General features: G+C 40.3%; 1 protein-coding gene across 2 annotated transcripts in view; it reads left to right on the top strand.

The window, feature by feature from the left end:
• The window catches only part of LOC119409659 (pyruvate carboxylase, mitochondrial), a 472,483-nt gene that overhangs the window by 406,201 nt on the left and 40,781 nt on the right, over positions 1–25,501 (top strand). For both annotated transcript variants that reach the window (XM_037676564.1, XM_037676571.1), the window contains exons 18-21: positions 5,011–5,178; positions 8,430–8,511; positions 22,286–22,443; positions 23,930–24,016. In XM_037676564.1, the coding sequence (XP_037532492.1) occupies positions 5,011–5,178; positions 8,430–8,511; positions 22,286–22,443; positions 23,930–24,016 (495 nt within the window). The remainder of the gene's footprint in view (positions 1–5,010; positions 5,179–8,429; positions 8,512–22,285; positions 22,444–23,929; positions 24,017–25,501) is intronic.

Genomic DNA, 25,501 nt, shown 5'->3' with positions numbered 1-25,501 from the left:
ACGTAACTCAGTCATAAGCAGCAAAATGTTGCTAAGTTAAGGAAATCTTTTAATTCTCTAATTACCAGGATGCATCTTGATGAATTAACAGTTTTATGCATTCATTAAACGCTTGGTAAACTAAAAAAAACAAAACCTTTAAGGTTCACTGATAAACATGGTTCATCTTAATCAGCTGGTTCCATGTAAAATGACTCGTTTACCTGCGTTTTCTTAACGAGCGTTGCCCGCAAATATTAATAATGATCAACTTCTTCACTCAGGCGTGACAGAAAATTAGAGACGAGATGATGAAAGTGTCGTTCTGCTGCATCGTGACTCGTCGCACTCTGCAGTAGACTTGTACAAATTCAGTTTGTAATTATCAAATGGAGCACAGCTAAGATTTTATTGTGAATTTTACCAGTTTCAGGTGTAGGAAATATCATCTTTAATCCTCTGGTAAGTCGGCGTTAGGTCTACAACATGCCTCTTGACAGTGACTCAGAGCCGCATGTTTTATGTTAAACTAGAGGTGCTTCAGTTTATGTACTTGCTATCAGAGTCAGAGTCAGAGTTTCTTTATTGTCATTCGCACCTCATGTGGTACATGTGGTGGAGCGAAATTATGTACACAGGGTCCCAGTTACATCCAACAATAAAATGTATAAGAAAAACAGTAATAACATCTAAGATATGAACTAAGAAAAACATCAACTAAATATACACTAAGCACTCATAACATAAAATCATTGAACATCAGCACAAACATGAACATGAGTCTGTGAGCAGATGTGCACGCATGAACACATCAACATTGAAACAGATCAGCAGCAACATGAAACAGATCAGCAGCAACATGATATGGTTTTTCACAGTGATTATTCTAGTTAGAGATTCATGAGTCTAACAGCCTCAGGGTAGAAGCTGTTCCTCAGTCTAGTGGTTCTACACTTAATGCTCCTTAACCTCCTTCCTGAGGGGAGTGGGGCAAAAAGTGTGTGTGCTGGGTGGGTGGGGTCCTTCATGATGCAGGTAGCCCTCTTCCTGCATCTGGAGGTGTAGATGTCTGTGATGGTGGGGAGACTGATTCCAACAGATTTCTGTGCAGCCTTCACCACTCTCTGCAAAGCTTTTCTTTCTGCAGCTGTGCAGCCTCCATGCCACACATTGATGCTCGAGCACAGGATGCTCTCCACTGCACACCTGTAGAAGGAGGTGAGGACTGAGCTTCCCAGACCAGCTCGCCTCAGCCGTCTGAGGAAGTAGAGTCTCTGATGAGCTTTCTTGATCAGGCTGGTGGTGTTGTTGCTCCAGCTGAGGTTGTCATTCATGTGTACACCCAAGTACTTGTAGCTGGAGACCACTTCCACTGCAGATCCTCTTATGTTCAGGGGGGTGTAGGTGTTTTTGTTCCTTCTGAAGTCCACAATCATCTCCTTTGTCTTCTTCACATTGATGTGAAGGTTATTCTCTCTGCACCAGCTCTCCAGGTGTTCCACCTCCTGCCTGTAGCTGGACTCATCATTGTTTGTGATGCATCCCACCACCGCTGTATCATCTGCAAACTTTACAATGTGACAGCCTGGATGGGTAGCTGCACAATCATATGTGAGCAGAGTAAACAGGAGGGGGCTCAACACACATCCCTGAGGAGAGCCAGTGCTGAGGGTTATGGTGGAGGAGGAGAGGTTGTGGATCCTCACTAACTGTGGTCTGTTTGTTAAAAAGTCTAGTACCCAGTTGCAGATGGAGGGGCTTAGTCCTAGTGTGGATAGTTTGTCCATTAGGGTTTGGGGGATACTATACTGAGTAATTACTGAGTTATACGTAAACATTACACAACTTTAGAAACGCATTCATTTTATTAAAAAAATGAAGCAAATGGTCTTCTGTCTCATCACCAGTGTTTACCTTAAAATGTCTAAACTATTGGCATTTATTTTGTGTTTTGTTACTTGCAAAGATAAAAAGGAAATGACATCACTAAGTATAAAGGTCATGTCAGATCAGTTTGAAGTATCAGGGTGTTTTTATCAGTACAACGAGTACTTGAGGCTGGTATCGAGTCTAATACTGAAACTTGTATCGGAACAGCACTGGATAAAATGGAATCTACCGTCATTTAAATTATTTACCTTTAGAAGGTCTCTTAAGGAAAAATCAGCCTCACATTTATTTTTGTACGTGATTTTTATTATTTTTGCTGTCACACTTTTTTATTTGTTTACAAACCTAAAAGTCTTTCTAAATTTTAAACTTTCAAATGCCTCCGTAACCCCTCAATAACATTACTACCCTCTAGTGTTCCTAAGCGGAATAATCAACCATATAGAAATCCCTTTATAAATGCATGTTTTGAGTCCCTAATGCTAGTAGTGAATCCACCATGCTGCAGCAGCTGGTAGTGTATCTGCTTCAAAAGCAGCAAATAATAATAATAATAAACTAAATGAAAACTGCAGTTATGCATGAGTGGAGTTTTAGGGGGAAAAAATACATAAAAAAAATTAAAAACTGATCAAATAAAAAAAATGTTGAACAACCGAGCCAAACATGTGAGTTGTACCAAAAACAAGGCTTCATCTTCGGCTACCTGATCTGGAGGGTCTTCACAAAACTCCAGACTGGAATATTTACTCTTTTTTTTTTATTCAAAAAATTAATTTGGGTGTACTAATGGGGGAAAATGACTTTTTTTTTCTTGTTCTCAAATGTCACAAAAGGTATTTATTCATTTATTTACTAAAATGTGACGTTTCTTAAAACCAAACGCCCTTAACGGTGTGTTTTAATCATTTACATTTGATATTTTCATTTTTAGCTGATATAGCTCTAACAGAATGACTAGTTTTTTGTGGGAAAATATTTTAAAAAATGGTATTTTCAAGCAGTTGTGTAAGTTGATCCCCCTAAAGAACACTCATAAAAGTGAAGGACCATAAGTTTTCTCGCGTTATATTGTCCGGACAGATTATGTCGAGTGCAAAGCAGCTGTAAAACGTCACAGAAAATGTAACAAATTTTACGTGTTTTTAGCTTATCGAGCAGTTAATGCTAATCTAACGGGAATAATTCTCCCCACAGTGACAGCTTTATCAACTCTAAGAAAGGGCATCTTGATGCACGGCTGCTGTTGGCTCAACCACCAAACGGTCCGTTTAGATTTAGTTGTGTCCCATTTATCCTAAGGTTTTCATCAGTCGTACCGCTTGTATTAAAATGTTGATTTGGTTGTAAATATTGCAGAATGCACGTTTTAGCTCAGTTCTCACTCGTCTGTTGGGTTCAGATATTGACAAAGTGCACATTGCTGATATAAAGACTTGTATTTTCCTCCATAAAGAAAAAAAAAGTTTATTATCACAAATAATTGGATTCTTGTGCTGATCGGAAGCCAGATGAGGCCACCGTTTATCTGAAAGCGATGCAGATTTTTACAAGTTTCGACCTAATCAGGCGGCCATTATTCAGTTATCGTGCGAAATCACCGGAGTGCTCGTTTAAACAAGACACGGACACGTCGAGTCGTCTTTTAGCTGATGCAAAGCGATGCGTGTCTGAAGGGAGCTTTATGATCATCATGTCACCAACCTATACTTTACCTGTCAAACTAAATGTTTTCTGACGTGACAGTTTCTATTGTGGGTTTAAAGTAGGGCCCCGTGTACCGGAGTGCACTTCGGTTCACCGAGCTTCATCCCAGAACAAAGAAATGTAACCTTCACTGTTTTAACTCCACGTGGTTTTATCAAATATTACTCAAATCTGTTTTAATATACCCGCAGTAAACCCAACTCCATCATTTTGGACCAAGCCAAGATGGCCACCTTAGCTAAAAGGGAAAACTATGATAACTCGGCTATTTTAAAAGATATTGAACTGAAATTTGGTGTGGTGGTAGCTGACGGTGATGCACAACACACTCTGAATTCAAATCTAAAAATTTAACATGGTCGCAAATGCTAATTTCAAATAGATATAACTCTAGATGCTGATCGCAAATAAAAAATATCAAAGATGGCCGCATGAGCTAAAAAGGAAAATGGTATAAATCAGCCATTTTTACAGATGTTAAGCTAAAATTTGGTGTGGTGGTAGCTGAGAGCAATGCTCTATTATATTCAAATAAAGATCCAAGATGGCCACCTTACTTAAAAGGGAAAACTATGATAACTCGGCTATTTTAAAAGATGTAGAGCAGAAATTTGGTGTGGTGGTAGCTGACAGCGTTTCACAACACACTCAGAATTCAAATCTAAAAATTCAAAATGGTCGCAAAAGCTAATTTTATACGTCTATAACTCAGCTGTTTTTAGGGCTATTCAGCTGAAACTTGGTATATTGGTAGCTGAGAACAATCCCTAATAAATTCTGGTTGCAAATCAAAAATCCAAGATGACTGTCTGAGCTAAGAAAGAAAAAAACACTATAAATCAGCCATTTTTTGGGGATATTGAGCTGAAATTTGGTGTGGTGGTAGCTGAGAGCAATGCCCATTAAATCCTGAATTTAAATAAAAAAAAATCCAAGATGGCTGCCTGAGCTAAAAAGGAAAAATGCTATAAATCAGCCGTTTTACAGATGTTAAGCTGATATTTGGTGTGGTGGTACCTGAGAACAATGCTCAATAAATATTGAATTCAAATAAAAAATTCAAGATGGCCACCAAAGCTAGATTTAAATGGCTTTAACTCGGCTGTTTTTTACACACAGAGCTGAAATTTGGTGTGGTTTTAGCTGAGAACGTTCCCCATCACCTACTGAATCCAAATCAACAATCCAACATGGCCGCCATAGCTTTAAAGAAAAAATGACAATAACTTGTTGATTTTTTTTCTGTCTTGAGCTGATATTTGGTTTAGTGGTAGCTGAGAGAGAACCTAAACACAGTGTGGTCAAATCAAAAAAATTAAATGGCCGCAACATGGCAGTCCCCGTCGAAACTTCTCCGGGAACTTTCTAATCTTTGTTTTTGTTTTTGAGGAGTATAAACATCTTCGTGACGTTTCCTCGGTGTTTTCTCTCCAGGATATGGCCGGCCTGCTGAAGCCCCAGTCCAGCAAGCTGCTGGTCAGCGCTCTGAGGGACCGTTTCCCAGATGTGCCCATTCACGTGCACACGCACGACACAGCCGGAGCAGGTGTGGCGGCCATGTTGGCCTGTGCTGAAGCTGGAGCTGATGTTGTTGATGTGGCGGTGAGTATTTAACCTTCCGACCAGAACCAGCTGCTGCTCTATATTCTGGACCTGGTTGTCATTTTTAAATCAGTTTGACTGACAGCTGTCACCTGACTGTATTTACTAAAAGTTTTCATTTTGTGCCCAAATGTGTTGATTTATTTTAATATCCGGCTGCTATTTGAAATGTTAGACAGCCAAAGGCAGACAGACTGTTATAGTCTTCATCCGTCCATAAACTTTCTTCTCTCACCCATCATTTCTCATCCTCTCAAAATAGTTTAATGAAACTTCATAAAGATAGGCTCCAAGGTCAAATGTTGGACAAGGTTGTTTCTCGTCCTGGGCATTTCAGTTCAGTTTATTTATATATCGCCAAGTCACAACAGGAGTTGTCTGAGGGCACAGAACAAAAACATACGTAAAAATCCAATCTGTCTAAGGAAGGAAGCCAGCAGACTCGTTGTACCTTCACTTCATCAGTCTCCCATCCTGAGCAAGCACAACTGCAACAGTGGAAAGGAAAAACTCCCAGCAGAACCAGGCTCAGGATGAGCGGCCATCTGCTTCGACCGGCTGAGTTTGAGAGGACAGGAAGTAGAAACCGACGGAGTGACGGGTCCAGGTGTAGCTTCTACTGAAAGAAAGACAAAAAAAAAAACATGTCAAGGATAGAAAAATAATTACAAATACAAAACAGATGAGAGTAAGTAAAGACAGCAGCATAGTGAAGAAGTGTGGTCAGTTTGTCCTCCAGCAGTCTAAGCCTATAGCATCATAACTAAGGGATAGCTCCGGAAACCCGAGCCAACCCTAACTATAGGATTTAACTAAAAGTAAAGTCTTGAGCCCAGTCTTAAAACTGGACAACGTGTCAGCCTCACAGACAGAAACCAGAAACTGGAAGTTGGTTCCACAAGAGAGGAGCCTGAGAACTGAAAGATCTTCCTCACATTCTGCTTTTTGAAACTCTAGGAACCACAAGTAAACCTGCGGTCTAAGAATGAAGTGCTCTGTTTGGAAAGTATTGAACAATAAGATCTGTAATATAAGATGGAGCTAGGTTGTTGAGGGCTTTGTAGGTTAGAAGTAAGATTTTGAATTCAATTCTGGATTTGACGGAACCAGTGGAGAGAAGCTAAAACTGGAGAGAGATGATCTCTCCCACTAACTCCAGTTAAGACTCTGGCAGCAGCATTTTGGATCAACTGAAGACGTTTTAAAGAAGTTTTTGGACACCCAGGTAATAAACCATTGCAATAGTCCAGTCTAGACGTGACAAATGCAAGTCAGGTGGGTTTACAAAAAAGTGTTTCGTCTTTCACCTGAAAGACTTCTTCAGTCTTCTAGACCTTCTCCAGGTGCTGGTTGATCCACTATGAAAAGGTGCCATTTAAAAGACTGAGCTGAGTACAGCTCGTCTGACTGAAGAAGTCTTTCGGATGAAAGACGAAACGTTTCTACAGTTTTCATTCTTAACCCATCCAGAGGACGTGACTTAAATGTTTTATATTTTTCTGCATGCATCAGTATATTGTTTTGGATAAGATGTTTCTAATGGTGATATTTGCTATAGATTGGTTATTGGTTATATATATGTTGCTGTATAATAGTTTGTCGATGTGTGTAGAACGTGTTGTAAACAGTTCTCTTATTATAGTCTTTAAAGTCGTCCTAATCAAAACTTCCTGTAGTGTTTGGAATGTGTCCCAAAATTTTCCTTTGGACTTTGTTCAATGTCGAGAACTGTTTGATTCAAGATGGCTGCCACAGCTACCTCAGCAAACACAAAATTAACTAACTTGGTCATTCTTTGAGATATTGAGCTGAAATTTCTTGTGGTTGTAGTTGAGAGCGAGTTGTTATACATTCCTAATGACAATCAAATATCCAAGATGGCCACCTTTAGCTGAAAGAGAAAAATATATAATAACTTTGCCATTTTTAAAGATATTGAACTGGAATTTGGCGTATTGGAAGCTGACAATGATCCCTAATAGACTGACTGAAAATCGAAAATCCAAGATGGCCACCTAAGCAAAAATACTATTAAGTCTGTCAATTTTAGTGATATTAAGCTGAAACTTGGTGTGGTAATAGCTGAGAATGTTTCCTATCAAATGCTGTTCAAAATCAAAAATCCAAGATGGCCGCCAACGCTACTTTTAAATGGCTTTAACTCGGCCATTTTTACACATACAGAGCTGAAATTTGGTGAGCTTATAGCGGAGAACGATCCCTATCACATTCTGAATCCAAATTTAAAAATCCAAGATGGCCACCTTAGCTAAAAAAGAAAAAAGAAAATCACTCAGATATTTTTACTGCTATTCAGCTGAAATTTGGTATAGTGGAAGCTGAGAGTTAACCCCAACAGTTAGTACTTCCATATCAACATTTTAAATCATCAGCAGCCTGGCAGTCCCCGTCAAAGTTTCTCCAGGAACTTTCTAGTTGGTAAGTGCTACTCTGCGTAAAGTAATTCTAACATAACCATAGCATATTTTTATGTACAAGTCCAAATTCAGAAATATTGGAACTTCACACAAGTTTATTTTTGACTGTTTAATTTGGACTTCTGACGTGCAAGAACCATGTTTCCTTTTTGTTAAGGGAAGTAACAAACAGGAAGGGGTGAAAACTTGAGTTTGTTGGTTTACTCTCGAGCTAAAGAGGCTAACAGTTTTCTCATTGGTAGTTTTCATAAACTCAACTAAAGAAACGGAAACAAGTTGTCTTTGTGTGAGTGATGGCAACGCAGTTCCTGCAACTCTCTTGTAAAAGTTCTCATTTGTTTGACACATCTTTGTTGTTGAGCCTTTTTTAGGACTGAATGATTCACGTCGGAGTTGAGGGGCTTCACAACCGAAACAAACTCAAACATTCTTCAGAAAAGCCACTACTAGACTGAAATGTCTTCAAAAAAGCAAGACTCCAAATGAAAAGCGTCAGGAAGCCTGAAAAAACTAAAGTCCATTCTAAAAGATTCCAAGAACTTGTCTTTTTGAAAGAAACTAATATTTTTAAAATTAATGTTCGTTTTTTTTGAGGATTGTGCAGAGTTCATTTTTCAAACGTCCTTATTTTCAGGTAAAAAGTTTGAGAGGAATGTAATTTTTAAAGTACTAACTCTGTATTTTGTGTTATTTCTCCGTTTAAACTAAAACTGGACATTTCTGTGCAGCTTGATTTTTTTCAGACGTTCACTCCTTTATTTAATAAATCCAGTTTATGAAGCGTTTGCATTTATTTGTTGTTTTTGTCTTTAGGTTGACTCAATGGCCGGAATGACGTCTCAGCCCAGCATGGGGGCCATCGTTGCCTGTACCAAGGGGACCAAGTACGACACCGGTGAGTGACGAACTCTAGGAGACATGTTGGTAAAACGTTGGTTGCATTTCTGCCCCCGTCGTGGAGCGGAGTGGACATCGAAATTTGGACATTTCTTCGTCCATTTTGTTCATCTTGTGAGCTGGATAACTTTAAAATCATATGAGGTACCTTATTCCATTTTGGTGTGCGGCTGCATCTTGATGTAAGAAAGCTCACCATCAAATTTAAGGTGCCACGTCAAAATTCAAGATGGCCACCCTGGTAAATATATGTAAAACGGCCACAGCAATAATTCTACTAAACTGCGCTTTCTAGTTTTTATATTGCTTAAAAGTAATTTCCTCAAATGACTGGGAGCCTTAATCTATGGTGGCCAAGGCCACCGTTGGCCACCCCCTAGCTCCGCCTTTGTACCTGGTGATGGATAAACTTGCTCCCTTTACTCACCAGGATCCATCACTCTGCGCCGCCTCAGAAAAGATTTAAAAAACTACCTCTGTTCTTCTAAATGGTGTAACTCCTACCTACTTGAATATCCCAGTTAAATTCCAGTTTAGAAAAACACTCCTCTCGAAAACGACGACCAGAGAGTGATTTTAGCTTCACGTTTGTTTCCTGCTCTGACTTGTTTGTTTACAGCACTGAAACTGAAGGTCTCACGGTCAAAACAAACAAGTCGTTCAACATATCCAACAAAGTTAAGTCTGGTCCTCTGGACGTTTTCTTCGTGTTGAAACGTTTCGTCTTTCATCCAAAAGACTTCATCAGTCTGAGGAACCACAACAAACTCAATCTTATAAATAGCACCTTCTCAGTCGAAGGTGAGGTAGAAGGTGAAGGTAGCGGACGAAACGTTTCAAGCAGTGCTTAATTTGTACACCAAACAATGCCAGAATGCAAATAGCGGGGGAGGAGGGATTTGGGAGTCCTCCCCAATAAATTTCTGAATAAAGTAGATGCCATTTCCTGCATTCTGATGTATTTTAACGGATTGCTAAACATCTACATTTACCTGCACAAGTAAACGCTTGATTCAATAACTATTTTAGAGAGCAACAAGAAATAGCCTGACCAACAGCTCCCCTTATGTGGATAGAGCACGCTCCACTTCTCTCAAGCACACCCCCGCTCCACCCCGTGTTAAGTACTCTGTTGCCACTACCTTCATATGCTTCAATTCTCAGTTGTTTAGTTGTGCATGGAGAAGCCTTTTTTTTTTTTTACGCAAGTAAATTGGACTGTGTTTTCGACATTTCGATCACTGTTATTTTGACAAATTTGCACTATTGTTTTGATACGTTATGTACATAATGTCACATCAAACATTTCTCTCATATTTTTAATAACCAAAATGTTATTAATGACCCATTTAAACTGTAAAACTGGTTTGCAGTTTAGTTGTGCTGTTTAATTATATTTGTGTTTTTAATTAAATTACCCATAACTGTAATGGGTGCAGATTTTCTTGAGGGTAGAAGTAGAAATGCTTACTTGAAGGAGCAGATCTTACGTCAAGTCAAGTCATCTTTATTTGTAGAGCACAATTTAAAACAGATAAACTGTTATCAAAGTGCTTAACAGAAATGTAGCAAAACATAGGCAGCAAAACAAAAACATCATACAGAATTAAAATTACTGGAGCAATAACACACACTAATGATCACACTAAGGAAAAACAAGCAGTAAAAATAAACGTCAATCATAAAACAACAGAATTTAAAATGAGGTACACAGAACAAAATAAACTAACTCACACTGTATTAAACGCCAGAGCAAACAGGTGCGTTTTAAGGAGGGATTTGAACATCAGGAGGGAGGAGGCCTGCCTGATGTTGAGGGGCAGGTTGTTCCACAGGTTGGGACCTCTGACTGAAAAAGCTCGATCCCCTCGGAGCTTCAGGCGTGATTTTGGAACGACCAAAAGAAGCTGGTCCGATGATCTCAGGGCCCGAGACGGAACATATGGTTCCAGGAGCTCGGAGAGGTAGAGGGGTGCGAGGCCATTTAGGCACTTATATGTCAGGAGGAGAATCTTGAAGTCGATTCTGGATCGCACAGGAAGCCAGTGAAGGGAGGACAGAACAGGTGTGATGTGCTCAGACCTACGTGTACCAGTTAAAAGCCGAGCAGCTGCATTTTGGACGAGCTGGAGACGTGAAATGGACGCCTGACTGACCCCAGCATAAAGTGAGTTACAATAGTCCAGGCGGGTTGTGATGAAGGCATGGACTAATGTTTCAAGGTTGGGTCTGGATAACACTGGCTTGAGCTTAGCAACCTGCCGCAGTTGGAAAAAACTTTTCTGCAGAACTGAACTGATCTGTTTGTCAAACTTAAAATCCGAGTCAAAAACTACCCCGAGATTTCTAACAGTGTGCTTGAGATAGGGCTGAAGTGAGTCCAGGTTTGCAGGATCTGAGGAGGCAGCTGAGCTAGGACTAAAGACGATGACTTCAGACGTTATGACTACGTGATATTAAGAAGCTCGTAAGTGGCTGTTATGTTTAAAATGAGTGTTTATGTAATTATTTTCAGATTACATATCCAATATAGGTTTTATTTGTTCAAGACGGTCAAATTTGTTCATAACTTTATTATTAGTAAGACTGAGTTTTACCAGATCCAAGCAAACAGTTACCGGAACACACCCTGTCAAAATAAGAGTTTTCCCGGATCCTGTTTCAGCAGGATCCAGCTCAAATTAAGCCCTGGTTTGAACACACAGAAAATGTCCAGGAGACCTGACTGAACTTTGTTGGATTTTTCTACCTGAATTTTTGAGCATGAATCAGGATCGTTCAACATGTTTTGGCTCTGGCAGCAGAGAGAAAGCTGCAGCTGTTTGAAAAACTGCCCGGCAACAACACGGAATATAAAACCACACCGAGCCCGTCTCGAACTGGGCACAACCAGGAAGTGACTGCAATCAACAGTTTTTGGGCAAATTCTGTTATTTTTTTTACGATCTGTTAATTAAAAATAAAAACGCATCAGCTTTAGAACATTAAGCTTTTATTACAGTTCATAGATGTTAATGTGTCTTGCGAAGAAATAAGATTTGAGTCTTTCTGAAAAGAGCGCTGCTTAACACGAGGGAGGGAAATCAATCAGCAAATCAATGGTGCGTTTGTAATTACGGCCCTGAGCTGCAAAGACCTGCAGATTCTGCTGAGTAACAATGCACGCCATCTTTCTGTAGCAAGATGCTGAGGAGAGGGAGGTGCAGCAGATGAAAGGAGTCTGTCAATAAATGGAGCTGCGTTGGTTAGCAGAACATTTTTTATCTATAAATTACTTTTTTCAGACAGCTGTGGCTACAAGATGCGGTTATTTTCATCACAATAAAAGCAAAAAGTGAAAGCCTGCTGGCCTCTTCAGCTGCTTCTCCGCTCTGACAACGGGGCGTCTTTCTGTGGAGCGAAGTCTCCACGACGACCTCTGTATGATTATTCATCATTTGCTTTCCAGCAGCAGCCTGCCAGGTCCGATCAGAGATCTGTGAGGCCTTTAGACCCCTCTCAGGAGGTCGAGAGATAAGTTCAGAGATGGATGTTGTGTTCGTTCCCTCGTCTTTTTTTTTTTTTTTTTTTGTCCACCGTGTTCCGAACTATATAATTTTCATGTGTTGTGGGAAGAGGGAAATAAGCCAAACTGAATCCGCTCCACAGCTGCTAACCGACCGGTGCTTTGTGACCTCCGCACCTCCCACAGCGAAGGAGAGCCGAGCGAAAAATACATTAAAACCATCGGCTGTGAAATGTGTAAAAACTGAAGGAACGCGAAACGGACCAAAGGAATTAAAACCGATTCGAGGTTCGCTGCTTGTGTAGAGGAATTCTGCAGGGACCGCTGACTCAGCTCCGCTAACTGGATCCGATCGCTCGTTTCCTTTTTGGATCAGAACCACGAGAAGCTAAATGTGTTTACGTTCACGCTGAACTAATAATGTCCCGTATGCTCGGCTGGTCCAGGAAATTTGCTCCATTGTGCACAGTTTGCTTCTGTTTTGTAGTGCAGTGCATAAAACGTATTAAATTAGCAAATTAATTTAGTTTAAATCCTATTTGTAATCACTGATAAGAGTTTTAAACACATTTTAGAGCTTGCCTGGTCCTTTCTGAAAGCCTTAATTAGGCCACTTAATTGCTGCTTGACCCGGTTTCTACTTCTAAAAAAAAATGCTAATGTTTAAAAGTAAACGGACATCACACCCGTGTACAGCACGTTTAGTATGTTTATTAAATTAGTTTTGTGGATTCTTTGTCATGTAGTTTGAAGAAGTTTTCACTATTCTGATCATCAATGTAATATTTTCTCTATGTGAGCAGACGGGATATAATTGATAGATTATGGATGGGTTTTGTACACCTTATGGCGTATCATTAACGTAAAGGGTTTAATTGTTAAACATTCAAGGTCTTAAAAGGTTTTAATCATGAGCTGAAAAGCAAAGTTTAAATAATAGTACTGTATTTTTCGCCGTATAAGTCGCATCTTTTTTTTATAAATTTGCAAATCCTGCGACTTATCCACTGAAGCAACTAATGTCCCCCCCCCCCATATTTTTGGCTGAGATCTGACAATTTCATTCATTCTGACATGGAAAATATTGAACGCTACCATTTTCAGCCACTAGAGGGCCCTCGACTAATATGGCAAGCCAAGTGTCTCATTAATAGGTAAAAGTGGCTATTAATGAGACACTTGGCTTGCCATACCAAGCCACCTTCGTCTCGCTCCGGAACTCATGGAGCAAACATCAAGATGGGCCTGTGGTCGGAAAGTCGCAGGTTCAACTCCCAGTACATTCAACATCAAAAATATGGGTGGTAAAGATGAAACACCCACACCTCCCTCCACCCTCATTCTCCCCACTCTGGGCCCCTGAGCAAGACCCTTAACCCCCATCATCTGCTCCCTAACAGATCTCCCTTGAAAATGAGTTCTTGTGACTCAATGGGACTACCTGTATAAATAAAGGGTAAATGAAAATAATAACAATTTTGCCGCGTCGCCCAGGTGAAATGCAGCTGATTTGACCGTTGAAGTGCATTTATTAAGGAAAAGTTCAGCTGAGACGCACCTTTTACTATAAAGTCGAGTAAACAAACAATTGTTTTTAAGTGTTAATCTTGTTAAATTCTTGTTAAAGTCCTCCCGTGCCGCGGCCACCATTTGGCAGCCAGTCTATTTTTAGCACCACACTGGCCCACCTTGGTTGTCAGCGGTGACGCATAATAGATGCAACTTGTACGGTGAAGCGACTTATTGATGGTTTTTTCCCACTTTATTAGACATATTTGGACTGATGCAACGTGTACGGCAGCAAGTACGGTAATGCTGTTGTGAAACGTTTGCAGCAAGCTGAAGAGTTGCAGTGTACAGATTAATCTGGGATAGCTAAGGCCACCACTGGCCACCCCTTGGCTCCGCCGTTGTGCTTGGTGGTGGATAGAAACCTACCTCTGTTGGTACACAGTGCAACTCCGACCCACTTGAATATTTTGCACCAAAACCATTAAAGTTTCCAGCATTCCCTGTTCAGTTCCAGTCCGTGAAGCTTCACAACAGAATCATTTGTTCTGACGTTTTGTGACTTTGAGAGGAAAAGCCGAACACAACAGCTCAGACTAGAATAAATATTATTTAGCTCCATATAGGAAGTGATTCGTCTCTGCCTAAAAGTATTACTGTCCATTTCTGTGCCAGAATACCAGTTTGTTATCAGTGTTTGAGCTTTTCCTCCGTTTATTCGTTGAATTTTAATTTGCCTTCATCTGAGACGTTTCCTCCATCCTGGTTCCACTCTGGTGTTTTGCATGTTCAGTCACCTCGTGCTCGTTTCTCCTCTTCATCCTCTCCTCACTGAGTGCCGAAGAGTCCCTCTTCCATCTCCTTTTGTAATCGAGCCGAGCTCCGTCGGATGCTTCCGTACCTGCCTGACCTCGGTCTGTTTACTGCTTTCCTTCACTCCCACTCTCCGTCTTTCTCCCATTTCTGCTTTTAAACCGGTAATCAGTGCTGTGCAGCGTCTACCTTTCTCTGCTCTCCTGCATTTTCCTGTCATATTGTTTCTGCGTCGTCCTCCCTCTCAATCAGTGACAACACAATTATCACTTTTCATACCTTGTTCTCTCCTGCTCTTCTCCCTCCGCTCCTCTCAGCATCTTTCACAGTTTTTTTTTCTTGCACAAGCTTTGCTTTTGCCACTTACCGGTATTCATTTCTCCTTAAAATGTCATTTTTATTCGTTAAGTCTGTGTGCGTGCACACACGCACCTGTGCTCTTTTAAATTACACGTATTCACACGTGTTCCTGTTTGAATAATGAGGCATGCTAAAGTGATCCTTGAGTTTGTATATTTTACTGCATTTATTGCTTCTCATGCATCATGCATGGCTCTAAATGATGCTGCAACAGGCAGTCCATCAATGTGTCGCAGTCAGACACGCAGTGCTGCGTAGATTCTGGCTGTACCGGCTGATGAGCTCAGGCGAGTCAGGAGACACATTAAAGGGATAGCTCATACCTTTTGGTGGCAGATTTTCTGCTGCAGTCACTGATTTAAAGAGTCCAGCAAGCCATGTGGTCGTGGTGCAACCATCTAGTTTTTGGATACTGTGGCCTGTTTTTGTGTGCACTTCTTTCAAACTGTATTCTAGTCTGTGCACGTTTTTTTCGTTGGCCACCTTTGCCCATGTTGTACCTGCCTCGGCCTGCTTTGTATGCAGCTTGACAACTGGCCCCATATTTATGAGTCAGTCCACCGCAGTGCACTCTAGAAATGAAAACAATTTAAATATTAGACGAAGATAATGCAAGTAAACACAAAATGCTGGGTTTTTTTTTTTTGTTTTATATATGAATTTTTTATTAAGTGAAAAGAAATCCAATCCTACATGGCCCAGTTCTGTGATCAAGAAATTGCTTAAATAGGACCTGCCTGGCAAAGTGAAGTAGACGTCAAATCCTGGACATCTTGCTGTGTTCCAAAAAAATTAAGAATAAATGAGAAACTATGTAACTGATCTATCAGGCTGGAAAAGGTTATAAAGACATTTCGAAAGCTTTGGGACTCCAGCGAACAGAGTGAGAACCATTATGTACCACAAGGCTCAGTCTTAGGACCCACCCTCTTTACAATCTACATAGGTAATGTAGGTCAGATCATCCCTGATACATCCTTACATTTCTATGCTGATGACACAGTTGTTTATTGTCGAGCTAAAACAGTTGCCAAGGTTTTCCAGCTTTGACATCATCCAGTCTGATTTGTTTTGTCTCAAACTTGTCCTAAATGCCGACAAAACCAAAGGGATGCTTTTTTCAACAGGAAGTCAGTCCCATCAGTTCTTCCACAGATTTTATCCTCAAATGGCGTCCCTATTGAGTTTGTCGATTCCTACAAATATTTGGGTATCTTGGTCGATTCACATCTCTTTTAAGCTCCACGTGGAAAATTTGATAAACTGAAAGTGAAACTTGGTTTCTTTTTCTGAAACAGATCCTGTCTAACTCTGAATGCTAGAAACACCTTGTATCTGTGGCTTTCCTTCCTTCCATTGATTACGGTGACATTATTTACATGAACGCTCCTACAAGAACCCTGCAGATGTTGGATGCTGTCTATCATGGTGCACTAAGATTCATAACTGGCTGTGATTATCGTACCCACCACTGCACCCTGTACTCACTGGTTAACTGGACATCATTAACTTCACGCAGACTCTCTCACTGGTACATTTTCATCTTTAAATCACTTCTTGGTCTGTTGCCTTCATACATCTCCTCCTACATGTCTCTGTGTGAGTGCAGCTACAGCGTGCGCTCTCAGGACATTATTACCTGCAGTGTTCCCTCAGTGAGGACTGAACTTGACAAAAGGGCCTTCTCCTGTTTCCTGGAATATCTTGCAAAAAGATCTGAAGCTCTCGACCTTGACCTCTCTAAGTGGCTTCAAACATCTGTTAAGTTCCCGGTAAAAAAAACAATGCAGACATGTTCCTGTTTTTAGTTTTGTACATCGCCTTATAATCTAGCTTTTTTTTTTTTTTTACTTTTTTTTTAAATACCATTTGTTTTCACTTGTTGTTCTCAATTTATACGCATCCTTTATGATTGTTTATTGTTGTCCACTGTTGTCTTCAATCTTTGTTAAAATTCAGATCTCTCTTGTAAATTAATCCTCGAGGCTCAGTGGGATTAACCTGTATAAATAAAGGTTGAATGAATGAATAAATAAGAGGCACATGGAGCCGGCCGACCAAAATCACCTCGAGCACAGAGACGACTCGTCCAGGAGGTCACAAAGGACCCCACAACAACATCCAAAGAACTGCAGGCCTCACAAGTCTCTGTTAAGATCCGTGTTCATGACTCCACCATAGGAACGAGACTGGACAAAAATGGCCTGTATGGCAGAGTTCCATGTCAAGAACATCGGCTGAGCATAAAGAATGTAATGGCTCGTCTCAGTTTTGCCCGAAAACACCTTGATGATCCTCAGGACTTTGTGGACGGTCGAGAGAAAAGGTTAACTTTAAGGAAAGTGTATGTCCCAGTGCATCTGGTGTGAAGCTAACGCAGCATTTCAAAAAGAGAACATCATACAAACAGTGAAATATGGAGGTGGTGGTCTGGGGTTGTTTTGCTGCCTCAAGACCTGGAAGACTAGCTTTGGAAAATGGAACCATGAATTGTGCTGTCTATACCAAATCATCCAGAAGAAGAATGTCCAACCATTGGTTCTAGAGCCCGACTGATATGGAAATTTGTGCTTTCGCCAATACTGATCTTGGGAGGGGAAGGCGACCACCGATAACTGATATAATGGCTGAACGTCTTTGAGCATTATCCACCCCAAAAAATCTAAGTAAACAGCGAGTGGAGCCGGGCTTGTTTATTTAGCACAGCTGTTAGCAACTATGAAGCTAAGCAAATCAGATCCATGCAATAACTAGTCCCACACTATTCTTCCTAACATGCATTCACATTTTCTATCGACTATTAACCATAAAGTTATCAATTGTGTTACAAAAATATAAATTAAACAAAGAAACGCCCTTCCCTGCTCATTGTTTACACAGTCAGTCATGTATGATGGTCTAATTAGTATTGAACACAGTAGCAGGTCTTTTTTCTTTGCAGAGAAGTAAAGATTTCAGACAATGCATTTCATTGAGGACAACAAAGATAACATTACTAACACTGATATATTTTACATCTACATTAGATTTATTGTTCTGAATAAAGTTTTACAAGGCAATAGTTTATGCTAGGTTATCTAGATGTTAGCTTGCTAACTTGAGAGGCATGTAGCTCATGGCAGGTAGGTTGGAGGATTGAAGAGAATTTATTATTGTTTTTTTTTTTATAGATCAGTTCAAATTAACTTACCATGTTCTGTTCAGGTTCAGCAAAATACACCACACAGTATTGCTCCCTGCTTCGTCTGTGCTGAAAGTGAAACTTAAGTGACCGGCTATGACTTAAAGTAGTTTTTATGCACCCTCTGCTGGATACATTGTACAATTACGGCTGGTTCCAGCATTTTAGTGGTGAAAATTAGAAGTGTTTATATCAACACATAATGGGACAATTATCATCAATACCGATATGTCCCCAAACATCTATATTGGCCTAAAATATCAGCCCTATTGATATATCAGTTGGGCTCTAATCTGTTCGTGGCTTCAGGTTTGGATTAACCATTAGCTTGTCAATCAGGTCAGAATTATATTCTGCTTCTCTAAACTAAAGCTGTTTAAAGAGCCATCTGCAGTAGGTGAGATATTTACCGTTCATCACCTTTGAACGCCTCCTTTGTGTTAAAACCTGCTGTTTTCCTCTTAACTCATATCAAAGCATCGGTATGGCTGGAAATTTCCAGCTGTGAAAATGAAATTATGTACAATATATTTAAAATACAGTTCAATCCACTAATGTTTCTGTAATTCTAACAGTTGTGGTGCATGCCGACTGTGATCTCGGCCGCTGACGATGTTTCAGAAGGACCTCAGTTCCTCCTGAGGTTAATTTTCCGACACGACTGTAACCTTTTCCTTTTCCTCTTCCACCATAATTAAGGCTCATTGTAAATCAATGAATACGACCAGAAGCAGCATGATGGACAATTAGCATTTATTTGAGTTCAGCTTGGTTTGATATTCAGAGTGTTTGTCATCCATCAAATATAAATCACAGTCGCACATCTGGGACGTCCTTGTTTCAGGGGGCGTTTCATCGATCACCTCCTACAGTAAAATTAGTTCCTCTACAGGAATTCAAGTCAAATGTTTTACTATGGACACAGTCGATGAAAGGAATCTGCAGTTTTGCAATTACCTTTAAAACGTCCTCATAACATCCATAAAATATCTGAAGATCTGTTTATTACATAAATATAAATGATAAACATTTTAGCAATACTGTAGTTTTTTTTTGTATTTAGCAAAACAGATGTTTACAGCCAGAGTAGCCCTAGATTAAAGGATACTTTTGATGCTGGTTTGTAGTTTAATCCAGATGTTTACATACTCTGTATGAAAAGACGGGTAACTATTCTTTTCCTCATTGTTTGACAATAAATCTGACTAAACCTTTCCTGTTTTAGGTCGGTTAGGATTCCTAAAATTATTTTTATTTGCTAAATGCCTGAATAATTAAAGAGCTGGATTATTAGACAGTTATGTTCTTCAAAGTCACCAGTTTATACTAAGATTATTATAATCCCGTAAATGGTTTTGGAAAGCCCAGATGATGTGGATTTGAAAGCTTTTGATTAGTTAGTTGATAATGTTTGAATTAAGCAGAGGCTCGCCTGTGGATGGATTTTAAGGCGCATATCGAACACATTGCTTCTTTGTGTGGCATCGTGGGAAACAAATCAGCTAAGCTGTCAACATCCGTTCACGACCACAACTCCTCTGCTACAAGTTTCAGAAGACTGAAGGTGTCACGTCCATCTGTCCAAATGATTTATGCAAATATAAATACCACAGGAATGCCCTGCTGTCATACCACTCGTGAAGTAAACTGGATCTGTGTTCCCAAGATGAACGTGTGTTGGGGCGAAATGTGCGTCACGAGCCCAAAGCAGAAGCAGAAGACCTGGTAAAGATGAGGCTGAAGCTGGTCAGAGTCGTCTACAGAAGTTGTTCCTCACCAACTGAACGCTCACTCTTTGACTGATCATGACGTCTCCTCTCCATGTGAAGCGAAGCTATAATTTCACAATGGAAGCTTTAATGAGAGCTACAAAAATTGTGCAAGCGGAGAAGAAAATGGACCCAATTACCGACTGACTCGGCAGACAGCTGAATTTGAGGAGCTGCACGTTAAATTCCCTTTAATTTCTCAGTAGATCCATTTCTTCAACAAGATTGCTGTTTAGTCTCGAAGCTTTGAAGAAAGAACTCTTTTCTTTCCTTTCCTGCAGTAGTTTCCGTTGTGGGGGAAACAAAGTGCAGTGTATTATATCGTAACACCAAAGCTACATTTTTATTGTCACCCATCTCAGAGTGAAGAGGAGACTTTGAAATGCTGTCCTTTCATCCGTATGTCCATCTTGTGGGCAAGATAATTTGAGAAAAATGAGGTACCGACGTCCATTTTAGTGTGTGGCTACATCTAGGCATAATGAAGGCCTTCATCAAAAATTGGGTTGCCAGGTTAAAAATCCAAGATGGCTGCCACCATATATACGGTAGATGTAAACCATCCACCCTAGTCAACTTGAAGAAACTATGCTTATAAGCAATATAAAAAGCAAAGTAAAAAAAATACAGAAAGCATAGTTTCCTGAAATAATAAAAGTGGACGGTTTACATACTTGGTGGCAGCCATTGAATTTTGCGTGGTAACCCACTTTTTTTTTTTTTTTATCAAAATCTTTTTATTTTTGATTTTTAACATATAAAACACAAAAAACATAAAAACAAACAAAAAACTCCCACCCCTTCCCTCCCACACCAGATCAGTCCCACACACAAATAAGGCATTGACAAGTTTTCCACATTCATTCAACCTTTATTTAGACAGGTAAAGCTCATTGAGCCTCGAGGACTCATTTACAAGAGAGACCTGATTTCAACAAAGAATGACGACAACAATAGACAGCCACAAAAAAGGCATACAGATTTATTTTTTTTTTACAAATAAGATGGAAAAAAACGGTAACAAACGAACAAAAAAAAAACATACAACATAAAAGGCTGCCAAGTGTCCCAAAATCTTTTAAAAGAACCTTTTAAGGTTTCTCTTATTTTTTTTCCAGATGGCAATGATACATCACCTCTTATCCAATGTACATATGCACAAAACAAGTCTCCTAGCCAAACGAGAGCCAAAAGCAATCACAACCTTCTTGTACTTGCTGAAGGATGTATCCACAGGGACCACCCCGAATAGTGAGATGAGTGGTGATGGGTGTACACTTTTTCCCCATATCCCAGAGAAGGTGTTGAAAATAGATTGCCAAAAGGTCTGCAGTTTGGGACAGGTCCAGAATGTATGCAGGAGTGTAGGTGGAGTTTGTTTACAACAATTACATGCGGGGTCCAGGTTGGCTTTGATCTTGGACAGCTTGTCTTTAGACCAGTGCAGCCGGTGCACTAACTTGAATTGAATTACGTGTCTCAGACTGGTAACCCGCTTTCTGTCGTATTAACTTAAATGATCTACGCCACCATTTGTCACCCCCCTGCCTCCTCCATTGCTCCTGGCGGTGGATAAAATGGCTCCACTCACCAGGATCCAACTCTACGCTGCCTCGGACAAATAAAAAAATAAACTACCCCTGTTCTTCTTCACAGCGTAACTCCTACCCACTTGAATATCCTGCACCAAAAACATTTAAGTTTACTTGCATGTCCTGGTCAATTGCAGTCCAGAGAAACACTCTTCTCAAAAACTACAAACATTCACTCTTCAAATCTCTCAGCAATGGGACATTGGCGTGACGCTCGAGTTAACTTTTTAAGGGAAACCCTAATTGACAACAGCATAAACATATTTTTCATAAAGTATCACAGAAAACTGAAGAGATGTAGAAAATACCAAGAATCAAATGGAGAATAACTTGGGGAACTTGCCTTTTGGACACTTTGAAGACACAAAGACGAGTCCGGTCAGATGATGTTCTGCCTCCTCCTGTCGACTCGTTGGAGAGTCTTGATAAAGAACAGTAACCAAAACATCCATACTAAACGGTGAAAGGATGGTGGGGTTTTTGTTTAGAGTCAATGCTTAATAACGTGAAACGTTCATTTCTACAGTTGTACAATCAAATAACCTGCTTAAACGGACCAAAAATAGACAATTGTGGAGATAAATCCGATAAATGGCAATCTGCCCCATTAGTTTCCATCACAGACACAAAATGACACACTGGAATAGAAATGAGTCATTATTTTAGTCTATAAATGCTGTGGTCTGCAGTGTTTCTTAATCCTGCACACTTGTCTGTAAAAACAGTTAAATCTCTTTCTGCTTTTAGGACCAAAATCAATCCTAAAAAAGGACTTGGGGAAATTAGTTTTGGCTTCAAAGCAAAATTGTCAATTGGTAATTTCTGAACGCACAAACTTTAGTGACAGTCTGCCTGTTTTTCTATTAAACTCGGGTCAGGTCATCGATTCCATCTTTGTTTTTTCATTGGTTCTTCAAACCCTGACTGTCTCATGTGTTAAACTGGCTTTCAAGTGAAGACCAGTAGAAAGATATTTTCAGGTCACCCAAACTTGTGCAGTTTCCACCAAATTGATTTGAGTTTTTAATCCTCTGATGTTGCAGGCATCACTCTGGAGAACGTGTACGACTACAGTGAATACTGGGAGGTAACCAGAGGCTTGTACGCTCCCTTCGACTGCACCGCCACCATGAAGTCAGGCAACGCTGACGTGTACGAGAACGAGATACCAGGAGGACAGTACACCAACCTGCACTTCCAGGTGCACAGCTGAACTTTGGTCACCACCATGTTGGGATTGGTTTAAAAAAAATATGGAATTTACTCTTTATTTTGTTGGTAGCTGCTTATAGTGGACTTTATAGTAGTATTAGCTGAATTTAACATTATATTCAATTCAGTTTATGTATTTAGTGCCAAGTCCCAACAGAAGTCATCTCAGATCACTGTACAAAAAACATTCACACCCATTAAAAACCAATTAATTAGTAAAAGTTGTCTATCTAAGGAAGCAGCAGATTGTGTTGAACCTTCACTTGGTCGCAGTCTCTCATCCTGAGCAAGCACAAAGGTAACGGTGGAAAGGAAAAACTTATTTTTAACTGGAGGAAACCTCCAGCAGAACCAGGCTCGGGACACGCAGCCATCTGCTTTGACCAGCTGGGATTTGAGAGGACAGGAAGGAGGAACAGATACACAATGGCAGGTCCAGGTGTACTTTCTATAGGAGGAAAGACAAAAACTTTAATTACAAATACAAACTGATAGAGTAGAGCAAATAAAGACAGCAGCAGAGTGAGGAAATGTGGTCAATTTGTCCTCCGGCAGTATAAGCCATAACTAAGGGCTAGCTCAGGAAACCTGAGTCAAACCTAACTATAGGATTTATCAAAAAGGGAAAACGTAAGCCTAATCTTGAAAGGAGACAATGTGTCAGCCTCACGGACAGAAACTGGAAGTTGGTTCCACAAGAGAGGAGCCTGATAACTAAAAGATCTGCCTCACGTTCTACTTTTGGAAACTCTAGGAACCACAAGTAAACCTGCGGTCTGAGAGTGAAGTGCTCTGTTCGGAAATATAGTTTTGACTAAGGTATATAGATATTGGTTTTATGGATGGATGGATGGATGGATATTTTTAGGTAAAGTTTCTACAATACTTGGACCTTTTTTAATTATTTTTGGATGTTTTATGTTAATTACAGGAATATAAAAAATATTTTGTAATGAAATTCGATTCAACCTTTGTTTCTACAGGTTAGTCTCATTGAGCCTCGAGGACTCTGTTACAAGAGAGACCTAAATGAAATGAACAGTTAATAAAGATGAAACAAAAAAGAACAAGTATATCAATAAATAGGTTAATCAGGAAATATTAAAAAATAAGTATTTGTAGTAAAATTCCCCCTACGCTAAAAGTTTAAAGTCCAAAACTTTTTTAAAAAGTTATTATTGTTTATGTGAATAGATGTATTTACTTTGTAGGGAAATCTACATTTTAGTAATAAATTAATACAAAAACAACAAAGGGAGGAAAAATAAAACTGGTCAAATTCCCACCACGATCAAACGTCCCAGAACGTTTTTGTGGACTTTTATAATTTATTTTTTTAAACCCAAAAAGTGAATATGCATTTTTAACTGGTTAATGGCGTTCCGTGACGTTTTGCCTCCTAAACGGGGGTCCGATGAAAATCTTGCATTTCCTGCTCATCGCTGCTGTCGTGTGCTTCATGTGGCTCGTTGCAGGCTCACAGCATGGGGCTGGGAAACAAGTTCAAGGAGGTGAAGAAGGCTTACGTGGAAGCTAACAAACTACTGGGAGACCTCATTAAGGTGAGACGAACCTCCACCGTTCTTTTATGGTTTTAATCACCAGGAAGCGTCAGCTCGGATTTGTGTGTGCCCGCAGAACAATAACAATCTGGAAGGTGTGCATCGTTACTTCAAGCGATATTTTTATTTTTAATGATGCTGAGGAAACTTCACTTAACGCATCACAAAGAAAATGTGCATTAATAGGATAACATGTTTAAACTTTGGCCAGTGGCAAACCGTGACACTAGAGCAAGGCCTTCAGCTAGCATACACTATTGTAGCAACCTGATGCTAACGGTGTAAAAACTCAAGATATCTACTAAAAAACTACTTTCAGTTTCACAACTCAAAAACTTACTGAAGAAGAAGTGCTTTCCTCCTTTTTCAATACACCAGATACATCAAATTTGTGTAAGTCCAACCGTTTCTGTCCCGAGACTACCCAGCAGCCCCTACAGCTCACCTAGCCTCTTGTGTTCAAGTACAACATGTAATTTCGATAACGCACTGAAATTTAACTGTAAACTGCAAAGTAAATTACAGAAAATAAGAACATTTACCAAAAGAGAGAAACTACATTGAAAATTTAATTTTACATGAAAAATAAACATTAAATGCAACATTTTAGCCCATTGCTACGAGCCGTTCAGTCCCTATGTGGTGTGAGAGTTTGGATCACATCGCCGGGAGTAAGTCGGACCCCTTCAGGGTGGGAGTTGGGCTCTGCCAGGGCTGCCCAGTGTCACCGATTCTGTTCAGAACTTTTATGGACAGAATTTCTCAGTGCAGTCAGGGGGCGGAGGGTTTCCAGTTTGGTGGCCTCAGGATTTCATCTCTGCTCTTTGCAGATGATGTGGTCCTGTTGGCGTCATCGTGCTGTAATCTTCAGCTCTCACTGGAGCGGTTTGCAGCCGAGTGTGAAGCGGCTGGGATGAGAATCGGCACCTCCAAATCTGAGGCCATGGTCCTCAGTCGGAAAAGGGTGGATTAACTCTCTTCGGGTCGAGGGGGAGGTTCTGCCTCAAGTGGAGGAGTTCAAGTATCTCGGGGATTTGTTCGTGAGTGAGGGAAGAATGGAGCGTGAGATTGACAGACGGATTGGTGCAGCGTCTGCAGTATTACGGACTCTGTACCGGTCCGTAGTAGTGAAGAGGGAGCTGAACTGTAAGGCAAAGCTTTCTGTTTATCAGTTGGTCTATGTTCCTACCCTCACCTATGGTCATGAACTCTGGTAAGGATCCTCCATGGGCGCCTCCCTAGGGAGGTGGTTCAGGCATGTCCAACTGGGAGGAGACCCCGGGGAAAGACCCAGGACAGGCTGGAGAGACCATGTCTCTCGGTTGGCCTGGGAACGCCTTGACGTCCTCCAGGAAGAGCTGGAAGAGGTGGATGTGGAAAGAGATGTCTGGACCTCCCTGCTCAAGCTGTTGCCCCCACAACCCAACTTTGGAACAAGCAGAAGATGATGGATGGATGGATGGATGGATGGATGGATGGATGGAT

Source organism: Nematolebias whitei, chromosome 1 (assembly GCF_014905685.2).
Source record: "Nematolebias whitei isolate Nwh7 chromosome 1, NemWhi1, whole genome shotgun sequence".
Lineage (NCBI taxonomy): Eukaryota > Metazoa > Chordata > Actinopteri > Cyprinodontiformes > Rivulidae > Nematolebias > Nematolebias whitei.
This window is presented reverse-complemented; position numbering and strand designations above follow the sequence as displayed.